Here is a 12,420-nt window from a genome sequence, read left to right as displayed (position 1 = left end):
GCAATACACAGAAAGAATTGTACACCATGACCAAATGGGTTTATTTGGGGGACAGAAAGCAGTTTCAAATTCCAGCAGTATGAGCCATCATGTTAACAGGCTGGACAGGAAAAATCACAGGATCCTGTCAACTGATACAGAGGAGCATTTGACAAAATTCAACACCTATTTATGATCTAAACTTTCAGAAAACTAGGAACAGAGGGAAATTTCCTACACTCAGTAAAGAACACCTGCAAAAAACTTACAGCAAACTTCATCCCTAATGGTGAAAGACTGGATGCTCTTCTTCAGAGACTGGAAACAAGGCAAGGACGTCCAGTCCACTCTCACCACTGACATTTGACATGTTAGTAGAAGTTCTAGTCAGTGACAGAAGAGGAGTAAACAAAAGTGGTAACGAGAGAAAAGCAAGATAAAATAGCGTAGCTACTTGCAGAAGACATCATGGTTGTGGTAGGCTGGATAACACGCCCATCCCAAAGGATGGCCATGTCCTCGTGCCTATCACACGGGAGTGTTACTGTAAATGTCGTAAGGGAGTCTACAGATGTGCTCTGGTGAAGATCATGAGGCGGGCGATTATCCTGGATGATCTGGTAAATGCGATATGGTCCCGAGGGACTTATAAGAACGATGCAGGTAGAGTTACTTATGTAAAGGTTGCTGAAGTGATGACAGAGGTAAACAAGTTTGAAGATGCTATCCTCCTGGCTTCAAAGAGGGAGGAAGGGGACCACCATGAGGCAGAGGATATAAGTGGCCTCCAGACATGGGAAGGTAAGGAAACAAAATCTGACCTGGCATATCCAGACGGAGCACGGCGCTATGGATCCATTTTACACATTTCGCCTCCAGAACTGTAAGAGAATAAATTTGTTAAAGTCATTCAGGCTGTGGTGATTTGTCACAGCATCAACAGGAATATTTTTGAAGTGGTACGTATAGAAAATACAAAGGAACGTACAGAAATTTCTAGAAGAACGAAAATTTACAAAGTGTCAGAACACAGAAGCATGCAAAAATCCATTGCATTTCTATATACTAGCAATTTACACCTTGAACCTGAAATTAAAAGTACAGGGGCGCCTGGGTGGCTCAGTCAGTTAAGCGGCTGACTTCAGCTCAGGTCATGATCTCGCGGTCCGTGAGTTCGAGCCCCGCGTCGGGCTCTGTGCTGACAGCTCGGAGCCTGGAGCCTGTTTCAGATTCTGTGTCTCCCTCTCTCTGACCCTCCCCTGTTCATGCTGTGTCTCTCCCTGCCTCAAAAAAGTACAATACCGGGGTGCCTGGGTGGCTCAGTTGGTTAGGTGTCTGACTTTTGACCTCAGCTCAGGTCTTGATTTCAGGGTCAGGAGTTCAAGCCGTCCATTGGGCTCTGAGCTGGGCATGAAACCTACTTAAAAACAATCCATGTATGATTGCTTAGAAAATAAAAAGTAAAAGAAATATGAGCCCACATTCCAGTGCAGGGACCTGTGGCTCTGAAGACAAGAATCAGTCACTGGGAAATGGCAGAATGGCCTCCAGGCAACTGAGGCCATCATCTCCTTGTCACACACCGGGGTTGGAATCGCGGGGACTCTATCTTATTCATCATTTTTCATTTTTTATTTACTTTTTCATTTACTTCACTGTGTGCTCGTTAACCTCCACACACTTGGTTTCCAAGCACCAGACCACAGCCAACTACTACAGTTAAGACGTTTCAAGTTACTTCACTCAAGACCTGAAGGAACTCTTCAGATTTAGCACCTACTTTGTACCTGTCCCCATCTCATATGCATTTTTCACGTCACAAGAGTCTCCCAACAACCCACTGATTTATGTAACCCTTGGTGTAAACTGGGAAAAAAATGTAAATGAAACATATAATCTGGGTCACAATGTGTGGAAAGAAAAGATAATGACAAGGGAAAATTGTATAAAAAGAAGAAGTTTTACTACAGTTGAAAATGAACCATGGAACGAATTGTTCAAGACCATACTTTGAAATTCACATTTTAAAATCCTCTGGAAAATTGTTCTAATAAAATTGTTTAGTAACATTTATGATCTAATAAACATTTCCAAACATCTTCATTAAGCTAGGATAAAAATATCTTAAGGCAATTTATCTCAATAGTATTCTATAAGCATATCAACAAGCACATCATACAATGGAATCTAGGTGTACAGAAGGAAAAAGAATGTAACAAATTAGCATGAAGAAAAGTTTGTCTTTCCCAACCAAGAAATAGGAGTTTCAAGACTACATATTCAGTATATTACTAAAGAGTATCCATTTTTTGGTGGCTGATGACTGACACCTTTTAAGCCTCACCACTACATCTGTTCTGCCCACCTGCCCAAGCTGAGAGAAAAGCCTGGTGCTCCTTCCTTTGGTATCAGCTGGAAGTTCAAACCACAGAAGGCATCCTCCCCCCAGCTCCACCCAGTCACCACCCAAAAGACACCAAACCACTCACCATTTCCTGTTCCCTCAAGCCATTTTTTTTTTTTTTTTTTTTTTTTTGACCAGCTTGGAAGTCTGTGCTCTCCCTAGAAATCTTAATTACATGTGTTCTCATCACACTTTTAGTGCATGGCACCACCAGTCTCGATATCCAAACCCAACTTTGGTTAGGGTTCCATCTGTTCCAGTGGATGGCCACAAGTAGAAGTTAACAAAAAATGTGTTAGACAATAAATATGTGAAATTTCTAGTTTAACTATGAAACAAATGCTCCCATTGTATGCTGTTCATTCTAAATTACTTCTTTAGTGCTCCAAGCTAAAAATGATTATTTTTAGCCTTATTTCTGAAATTTTATTTCTGAATTTTTCATGTGTACTATGTTCCTATTTTCACTTTATTTAAACCATGTTAGAAACCATGGGTTTTATTTGGGCACAAAACACATGAAGAAAGAGAATCATATGGTGCAGATTCTTGAATGGGGGGCAGGTTTTAGGGAATCAGAGTCTTGAACTTGCACTGCTGTGGCATTTTTTATTATAGCCACATAAATATCCTGGGGCAAAGTGTGGAGAGAACAACTCAAATGCAAAGTGTTAAGTATATAATCTTCAAACTGTCCATTCTTTTATTCCATCATGGAAGGAAATTATTATAGATTCTTTCAACCTTGAGAGCCTAATGGCACCTTATTACTATGTGTTACAAAGTACTCTATAGAGATGGGATAAAACTATGTTGGAAAAAGAACATGACTCCTTCAGGGTTATGGAGAAAAATTAGTTAAACTTCATTAATGAAAACATGAGACTTGTGATACATTCCAAAGTAAACAATAGCAAAATGTAACGGCAGGGGTTAAGTATGAATCATGCACAAACTGTTCTGGTTCTTTTGATTCAACTGCCCTCTCAGATAACTGCTCTCTTCATTTTCCAAGAAAAGGGAAATGGCATTAATGATCCATCAGTTTGTCATTGACAGTATAGCACAGCTATTCCTATCTTCCCCTGCATTGTTTCTACCACATAATCCGTCCCTAGCAAACAAACTATCACCATCATCTCCTGAAAAGGTCAGTCCCTGTAACTCATCTAAAGAAGCGTCTATCTAGAGAAGAATGCCTTGAACATAACAAGCAGGATGACTTCTATGGTGGTTTTGCATTATTCTCTGCCCCTCCCCAAAGCAAATTCACACAAAATTGAATCTGACAACTCCATGTCCTTGTAGTTTAGGGAACATGGATATGAATGGGTCACACCCAAGGAAGTAGGCCCCTTCATCTTATGACTGCTCCTCAGAGACCGTCAGGAAAGGCCTGTAAGGAAGGCTTAAGATCAACAGATTTCAAACTTGAGGGTGAAACTCATAAATAGTAATGTAGCCTTTTCAAGAGAACTCAAATATCTTATACACAGAAAATCATGAGCTACTTCCACATGTCCTTGTTCCCGTGATATAGATGTTTTAACATTTTGTGACATAATTATTCTGCAGTGTGTAACATTTCACATTAATCACTGAGACCTACAGACTTAGTTATTCCAGCTGGATCCAGTTATTCCTGGATTTTCTAATGTGTGGTCTGTTCTGTGAATTGGTCAAAATATTTACCAAAGTTGTAAGGATTTGCAAGGATTCTCACCAGTACAAATTTGTTGTCAAATCCTGAGGACACACAGTTTTTTAAAGGTATTTCCACATTCAGCATATTTGGTATAGTTTCCCCTGAATAAATTCTCTCATTACTCTAAAGGCATGACAATTTATTGAAATTTTATGATATTCTTTACATTTATAAGGTGGCTCTCCAATATAAATCCTCTGATGTTCCACAGTTTTGACCTTGAGGCAAAAGACTTACCATGCACATTAGTTTTGTGTGGTTTGTCTGAAAGGTATATATTTTAATCTCATTGTAAGGCATGGAAAATGGCTCTGCCACAAACATTTACATGGTTTCCCTTCAACATGGACTCTTGTTGCAAAATACTTGGAACTCAAGCTAAGAGCTTTGCTACACTCATTGCATTTATAAGGTAAATGCTCTAGTATGTTCCTGCAATTTTGATCTTTGGGTAAAATCCTTGCCACACACATTACATGTGTGTGGTTTCTCTCCAGGAGATTTACTCATATCTAGTGAAGAGTACTAATTCAAAACTTTGCTACATTTGTTGGATTTGTAAATATGAACGATTTGGTGAACCCTGAGTTTAAGGCAATATCTAAAAGCCTTGCCACATTCAGTACATTTATAAGGCTCTCTCCAGTATGGATTATCTGATGACTGGTGAGGGGTGAGCCTCGAGTAAAGGCTTTGCCACACTCATGGCATTTGTAAGGTTTCTCTCCAGGACGAATTCTTTGGTGAATCCTGAGGTCAGACCATTGTCTAAAAGCCTTGCCACATTCAATACATTTGTATGGCTTTTCTCCAGTATGAATTTTCTCATGAAGTCAAAGGTGTAAATCCCTGCTAAAAGTCTTGCCACACTCATTACATTTGTTAAGACCTCTCATCTTACAAAAGTAACTTCTGAGTCTACTATAAAACATGCAATATTCAGTGCATCTAACAGCACTAATTTGCTTTTAAATAATTCAGCTAAATTAGCAGCATTTTTCCAACCCTGTGAGTAGACTCACAGAGTTTATATATACAAGGATGCCTGCTCTATTTCTATAAAACGTACTACTAGAAGTCCTAGCCGTAACAGATAGCCGCCCCTGCAAAAAGAGGAAGAGAGATAAAAGGTATTCAAATAAAAAAAAGCATAAGCAAAATTACCTCTGTTCACAGCCAGCATGATATTATATGTAGAAAATCCTGTGTATTACACACACATACACAGACACAAAACATGTAACTGCTAGAACTGAAGAATGAATCTAGAAAAATTGCAAGAGAGAAAACCAACATGCAAAAATCAATTGTGTTGCTACACATTATCCATGAACAATCCAAAAAGGCAATTGAGACAACATTTCCATTTACAATAGCATCAAAAGGGATAAAATAATTAAGCTTAAATTTAGCCTAGGAGGAAAGATTTGTACACTCTTACTAAGAACATTGCTGAAGAAATTTGGGGAGAAGACACAAATAAATGCAAAGATATTCCAAGTTCATGTATTGGAAGACTTAGTATTGCCAAGATGTCAATACTCTTCAAAGCAATCAACAGATTCAATACAATCCCTAATAAAATCTTTTGATGAAGTACATGATCCTATCCTAAGATTCATATGGAATCTCAAGGACCACTGCATAGCAACAACTTAACAAGAACCACGTTGAAGGTCTCACACTTCCTTATTCCAAATTTATTAAAAGCTAAAGTAATCAAAACAGTGTAGTACTGGCATAAAGAAAGACAGAGACCAGCGAAATGGAATACAGATGTCAGAAATTTTTCTGTATATAGTAAATGATGTTCCACCAGGGTATTAAGAGCACTCAGTGGAGGAAAGGCAGTCTGTTCAATGAAAGATCTGAAAAAACTGGATATCCACATGAAAAAAAAAATGTAGTTGGTTCATTATTTTACATCATACACAAAAATTAGCTCAAAATGGATCAGACACCTAAACTCATGAGTCATAAAACTGTAAAATTCCCAGAGGGAGTAGTCAAGATGGCGGAAAAGTAGGGGGACCAGGATTTCCCTCCTCCCTCAAACACAGTTATATTGAAGTCAGAACACTTAGAACACCCAGGAAATCAGTCGGTGGAGTGACAGAATAATCTCCACAGGTGCACTGAGACAGCTCAGCAGGACAGAGGTGTGTGTTTGCGAATCGGGATAGATAAAGCTGTGGGCAGCATAGGCACAGGAGGGGAGGGGACGCCTTCTGTAGAGAGACAAAAGGAAGAGAAAGAGAGACTGTGGAAGTGTGAGATTGTACTTGGACAAGAGAAAAACCTCCCTGCACGAGGGGCAGGAGAACCAAAAGTTGGGAGAAACCAGTTTCTATTTTGCAAACAGCCTTAAAGCTAAAGATGAGAGTTTTCAGGCATGCACGACTTTCTCTGGACCAGAGCTGCTGCTGTGAGTGCCTGGGATGAAGGGCAGCCGGCCCAAGGTGCAGCAGGGATTTTGGGAGAACACTGGGAGAGAGCAGTCCCTTCCCTCGAGTACTGTGGGAAGAGGGTTTATTGCCCCCAAGGACAAAAGACCCTGCCAGGGTCAGCCACCGGCCCTTTGTCGGCTGCGCAGAGTGGCTCTGCCTCAAAACCAGATCTGTGGGGTGCTGGATTCTTTAAGACGTTGGGTTTTCAATCCCAGCACAGCACCCAGGAGGCACGGGAAACTGTGAAGCAGGACAGGCAGACCACCTACTTTACTCTGTGAGGGCTCTTTTGGGATTTTCAACTGTGTTTTACCCATTTCCTTATTACTGGCACCTGGCAGGTAGTAGGTCCTCCATGGATAAAAACATAAGACAGTAATAATGCGCGGGGGGGGGGGGGGTGGGGGTGGGAATGCATTCTTTCTAGCATGGAATATTTTAGTGCTCACATTTCATTAATTTCCCATTGGAATAAATATAACATATAACTTGTATAGAAAGTAACGTTATTTTTGTGCCCCATTACATCAAATTCATGAAAAACAAACAAAACCACTGAACAATGTGGTTTGAGACACATGGTCCAGGGAGGAGAGACTGGGGTGTTATCATTTATCCCCCTATCACTAACATGGTGAGGCTTCAGGGAACAAGACAGAGCCCCTAGTGGAGGCAGGACCTGCTTACACCAAACCCTGCCCCTCTGTGGCTGGTAACTGCTTATCTACTGGAATGAGACTGACATTGAACAAGCAAGATGGACTCTCCTCCAGACCAGCAAAGCCATCACTCCCAGGCACTGACAGACAACTGGCCTGTGGTTTTGTGTATTAGTCTGTTTATTTTTTGAGTTTTTAATTATTTTTTCTTTTTTTTCCTTCCCTTCTCTCTTCTTTTTCTTTCTACTCTCCTCTTTTTTTCTCCCTTTGGATTCAGGTTTAGTTTCTGATCTGCATATATGTATATATATATATATATATATATATATATATATATATATATATACACACACACACATACACATACACACATACATACATACATATATAGTCTTTTGTTCCCTTTCTTTCTCTGTTCTGGTTGTTTGATGAGGTATTTTTATTCTATTCTCTTTCACCTTTTCTATATCTCCTTCTTTACTTTCTTCTCTCTCTCTCTGGATTAAGTCTTATATTTTCTTTGATTCTCTGCCTGATCTTTTTTTTCTCGCCCCTTTGATTTCTCTCTCTGTACAGGATAAGTTCCCCCCCCCTTTCCCCCCTTTTTTTCCAAATCAAAGCACACCTAGTGGAAGGTCCAAACAATCCACCACTATGAGCGGTGGGATTGAACAGCCAAAGCCGCAACAACAGAGTGCACACAACACACTCTAAAAACACTTCCTGAAGTGCCAGATTCTGGACAGTGTATGACCCCTTTTTATATTTATTTTTAAATTTAAAAAAGTTTTTAAATGTTTATTTATCTTTGAGAGGGAGAGACAGAGCATGAGCAGAGGAGGGACAGAGAGAAAGAGGGAGACACAGACTCCAAAGCAGGCTCCAGGCTTTGAGCTGTGAGCACAGAGCCCGACGCAGGGCTTGAACCCACAAACCATGAGATCATGACCTGAGCCAAAGTCGCTTAACCAACTGAGCCACCCAGGTGCCCCATGACCCCTTTTTAATATAGTAGTACTTGCAGGTGCAGGACACACAACAAGCTATTAAAACACATAAAAGACAAAAACCTAGCCAAAACGATGAAATGGAAGAATTCTCCTCAAAACAAATTCCAGGAAGAAATGACAGCAAAAGAATTGCTCAAAACAGATTTAACAATTTATCTGAACAAGAATTTAGAATAGTCATAAGACTAATAGCTGGGCTTGAAAAGAGCATAGAAGCCAGCAGAGAATCTATTGCTGCAGAGATCAAAGACTTAAGAAATAGTCATGATGAATTAAGAAATGCTTTAAATGAGATGCAAAAGATACAGTGACAGCAAGGATGGAAGAAGCAGAGGAGAGAATAGGTGAGATAGAAGATAAAATTATGGAAAATGATGAAGCTGAGAAAAAGAGGGAAAAGAAATTACTAGACCACGAGGGGAGAATTAGAGACCTAAGTGATTCAATGAAACAAAATAATATCTGTATCATAGGAGTTCCAGAATGAAGAGAGAGACAGTGGGGGGCAGAGGGTTTATTTGAACAAATTATAGCTGAGACCTTCCCTAATCTTTGGAAGGAAATGGACATCCAAGTCCAGGAGGCACAGAGAACTCCAATGAAAATCAACAAAAGCAAGCCAACAACACAACATATCATAGTGAAACCAGCAAATACAAAGAGAAAGTTCTGAAAGCAGCTAGGGACAAATGGGCCTTAACCTACAAGGGTAGACACAGAAGGGTAGTAGTAGACCTGTCCACTGGGACTTGGCAGGCCAGAAGGGAGTGGCAGGAAATATTCAATGTGCTGAATAGAAAAACATGCAGCCAAGAATCCTTTACTTCGCTAGGCTGTCATTCAGAAGAGAAGAGATAAAGGCTTTCCCAGACAAACAAAAACTAAAGGAGTTCATGACCACTAAACCAGCCCTACAGGAGATCCTAAAGGAGACTCTGTGAGTGAAAAGCAGCAGAGACTACAAAGACCAGAGCCATCATCACAAGCACGAAACATATAGATAACACAATGAAACTAAATCCATATATTTCAATAATCACTCTAAATATAAATGCACTAAATACCCCAATCAAAAGACACAGGGTATCAGAATGGATAAAAAACAAAACAAAACAAGATCCACCTATATGCTGCCTACAAGAGACTCATTTTAGACCTGAGGATACCTGCAGATTGAAAGTGAGGGGATGGAGAACCATCTATCATGCTAATGGATGTCAAAAGAAAGCCAGAGTTGCCATACTTATAACAGATAAACTAGATTTTAAAACAAAGACTGTAACAAGAGATGAAAAAGGCATTATATCATCACTGAGTGATCTATCCATCAAGAAGAGCTAACAATTGTAATTATTTATGCCCCCAACCTGAGGGCCCTCAAATACATAAATCAATTAAACACAAACATAAATAAATGTATAAATACTAAAACTGTGATTGTAGGGGACTTTAATACTCCACTGTGCTGCAATGGACAGATCACCTAGGCAGAAAATCAATAAGGAAACAATGGCTCTGAATGACACACTGGACCAGATGGACTTAACATATATATTCAGAACTTTTCATCCAAAAGCAGCAGAATACATACTCTTCTCAAGGGTACATGGAACATTCTCTAAAATAGATCACATATTGGGTGAAAAAAAGCCTTCATCAAGTACAGAACAGTCCTCAACAAGTATAAAAGGATGGAGATCATACCATAAATATTTTTCAGATCATATGAAACTTGAAATCAAAGACAAGTAAAAAATTGAAAAGCCCCCACATACATGGAGGTTAAAGAACATCCTAATAAAAGAAGAACAGGTTAACCAGGAAATTAAAGAAGAAATTTTTTTAAATATAGAAACAAAAAATATATATATATAGAAGTAAAAGAAAATGAATGCATGACAGTCCAAACACTTTGGGATGCAAAGGCCATCCTAAAGGAAAATACACTGCAATCCAGGTCTATCTCAAGAAGCAAGAAAGGTCACAAATACACAACCTAACCTTACACCTAAAGGAACTAGAAAGACAGCAGCAAAAAAAAAAAAAAAAAAAAAAAAGCCCAAAGCCAGCAGAAGAAATGAAATAAAAAAGATTAGGGCAGAAATAAATAATATAGAATCCAAAAAATTAGGAGAGCAGATCAATGAACCTAAGAGCTGATTTTTTGAAAGAATAAACAAAATTGATAAACCCTTGGCCAGACTTCTCAAAAAGAAAAGAGAGAGAACCCCAATACATAAAATCATAAATGAAAGAGTAGAGATTACAACCAACATCACAGAAATACAATTACTAGAGAATACGATAAAAAATTATATGCCCCAAACTGGACAATATGGAAGAAATGGACAAATTCCTAGACACTCACAAGCTACCAAAACACAAAAGGGAAGAAATAGAAAATTTGAACAGATCCATAACAGGCAAAGACAATGAATCAGCTATCAAAAATCCAACAAATCAGAGTCCTGGGCCAGAAGGCTTCCCAGGAGGAATTCTACCAGACATTTAAAAAGAGTTAATACCTATGCTTCTCAAGCTGTTCCAAAATATAAAAATGGAAGGAAAGCTTCCAGACTCACTCTATGAAGCCAACATTACCTTGATCCTCAAACCAAAGACCCCACTAAAAAGGAGAATTACAGGCCAATATCCCTGATCAACATGGATGCAAAAATCCTCAACAAGATACTAGAAATTGAATTCAACAGTACATTAAAAGAATTATTCACCATGATCAAGTGGGATTCCTTCCTGGGCTGCAAGCCTGGTTCAATATTCACAAATCAATCAGTGTGATACATCATATTAATAGAAGAAAGGATAAGAACCCTATGATCCAGTCTATAGATGCAGAAAAAGCATTTGACAAAATACAGCATCCTTTCTTAATAAAAAGCCTCAATAAATTTGGGATAGAAGGAACATACCTTAACATCATAACAGCTATATATGAAAGGCCCACAATTAGTATCAATCTCAGGAAAAATTGAGAGCTTTCCCCCTGGGATCAGGAATACAACAGGGATGTCCACTCTCACCACTGTTGTTTAATAACACAGTGTTGGAAGTCCCAGCATCAGCAATCAGACAACATAATGAAATGAAAGGCATCCAAATTACCAAAGAAGTCAAACTTTCCCTCTTCACGGATGACATGACTCTCTACATGGAAAACCCAAACACTCCACCAAAAAACTGCTACAATTGATACTTTAAATCAGCAAAGTACCAGGATATAAATCAATGTACAGAAATTGGTTGCATTTCTCTACACCAATAATGAAGCAACAGAAAGGGATATCAAGGTATTGATTCCATTTATAATTGCACCAAGAACTATAAAGTATCTAGGAATAAACTTAACCAGAGATAAAATATCTGTTTGCTGAAAACCATAGAAAGCTCATGAAAGAAACTGAAGAAGACACAAAGAAACAGAAAAACATTCCAGGCTCATGGATCAGAAAGAACAAATATTGTCAAAATGTCTATACTACCTAAAGCAAGCTTCACATTCAATGCAAACCCTATCAAAACAGGACCAGCATTCTTCACAGAGATAGAAAAGAAAGACCTAAAATTTGTACAGAACCACAAAAGACCCCAAGTAAGCAAAGTAATGTTGAAAAAGACATCAAAGCCAGAGGCATCACAATCCTGGAGTTTAGTCTAGCTTACAAAGCTGTAATCATCAAGACAGTATGGTATTGGCACAAAAACAGACACACAGACCAATGGAATACAAGAGAGAACCCAGAAATTGACCCACAAAAGTATGGCCAACCAATCTTCGACAAAGCAGGAAAGAGTATCCAATGGAAAAAAGACAGTCTCTGTAGCAAATGGTGCTGGGAGAACTAGAGAGAAACATGCAGAATAATGAAACTGGACCACTTTCCTATACCATACACAAAAATAAATTAAAAATGGATGAAAGACCTGTGAGACAGGAAACCATTAACATCCTACAGGAGAAAACAGGCAACCTCTTTGACCTCAGCTGCAGCAACTTCTTACTTGACATGTCTCCTAAGACAAGGGAAATAAAAACAAAGATGAGCCACTGGGACCTCAACAAGATAAAAAGTGTCTGCAAAGCAAAAGAAAACAATCCACAAAACAAAAAGGCAACCGAAAGAATGGGAGAAATTTGCAAATGTCATACTGGATAATGGGTTAGTATAAAAAATCTATAAAGAACTTACCAAACACC

At 38.9% G+C, this 12,420-nt stretch overlaps 1 protein-coding gene across 5 annotated transcripts in view; it reads right to left on the bottom strand.

Moving 5' to 3' along the window:
- Window positions 1–12,420, bottom strand: part of LOC132691138 (zinc finger protein 677-like) — a 39,548-nt gene that overhangs the window by 9,688 nt on the left and 17,440 nt on the right. For all 5 annotated transcript variants that reach the window (XM_078438762.2, XM_078438763.2, XM_078438764.2 and 2 more), the window contains exon 4: window positions 801–860. In XM_078438762.2, coding sequence (XP_078294888.2) covers window positions 801–860 — 60 coding nt within the window. The remainder of the gene's footprint in view (window positions 1–800; window positions 861–12,420) is intronic.

The sequence above is a fragment of the Panthera onca genome, chromosome E2 (genome assembly GCF_046562875.1).
Source record: "Panthera onca isolate mPanOnc1 chromosome E2, mPanOnc1 haplotype 2, whole genome shotgun sequence".
NCBI classification, from domain to species: domain Eukaryota; kingdom Metazoa; phylum Chordata; class Mammalia; order Carnivora; family Felidae; genus Panthera; species Panthera onca.
The sequence above is the reverse complement of the archived record's forward strand: the minus strand, read 5'-3'. Positions and strand labels throughout refer to the sequence as shown.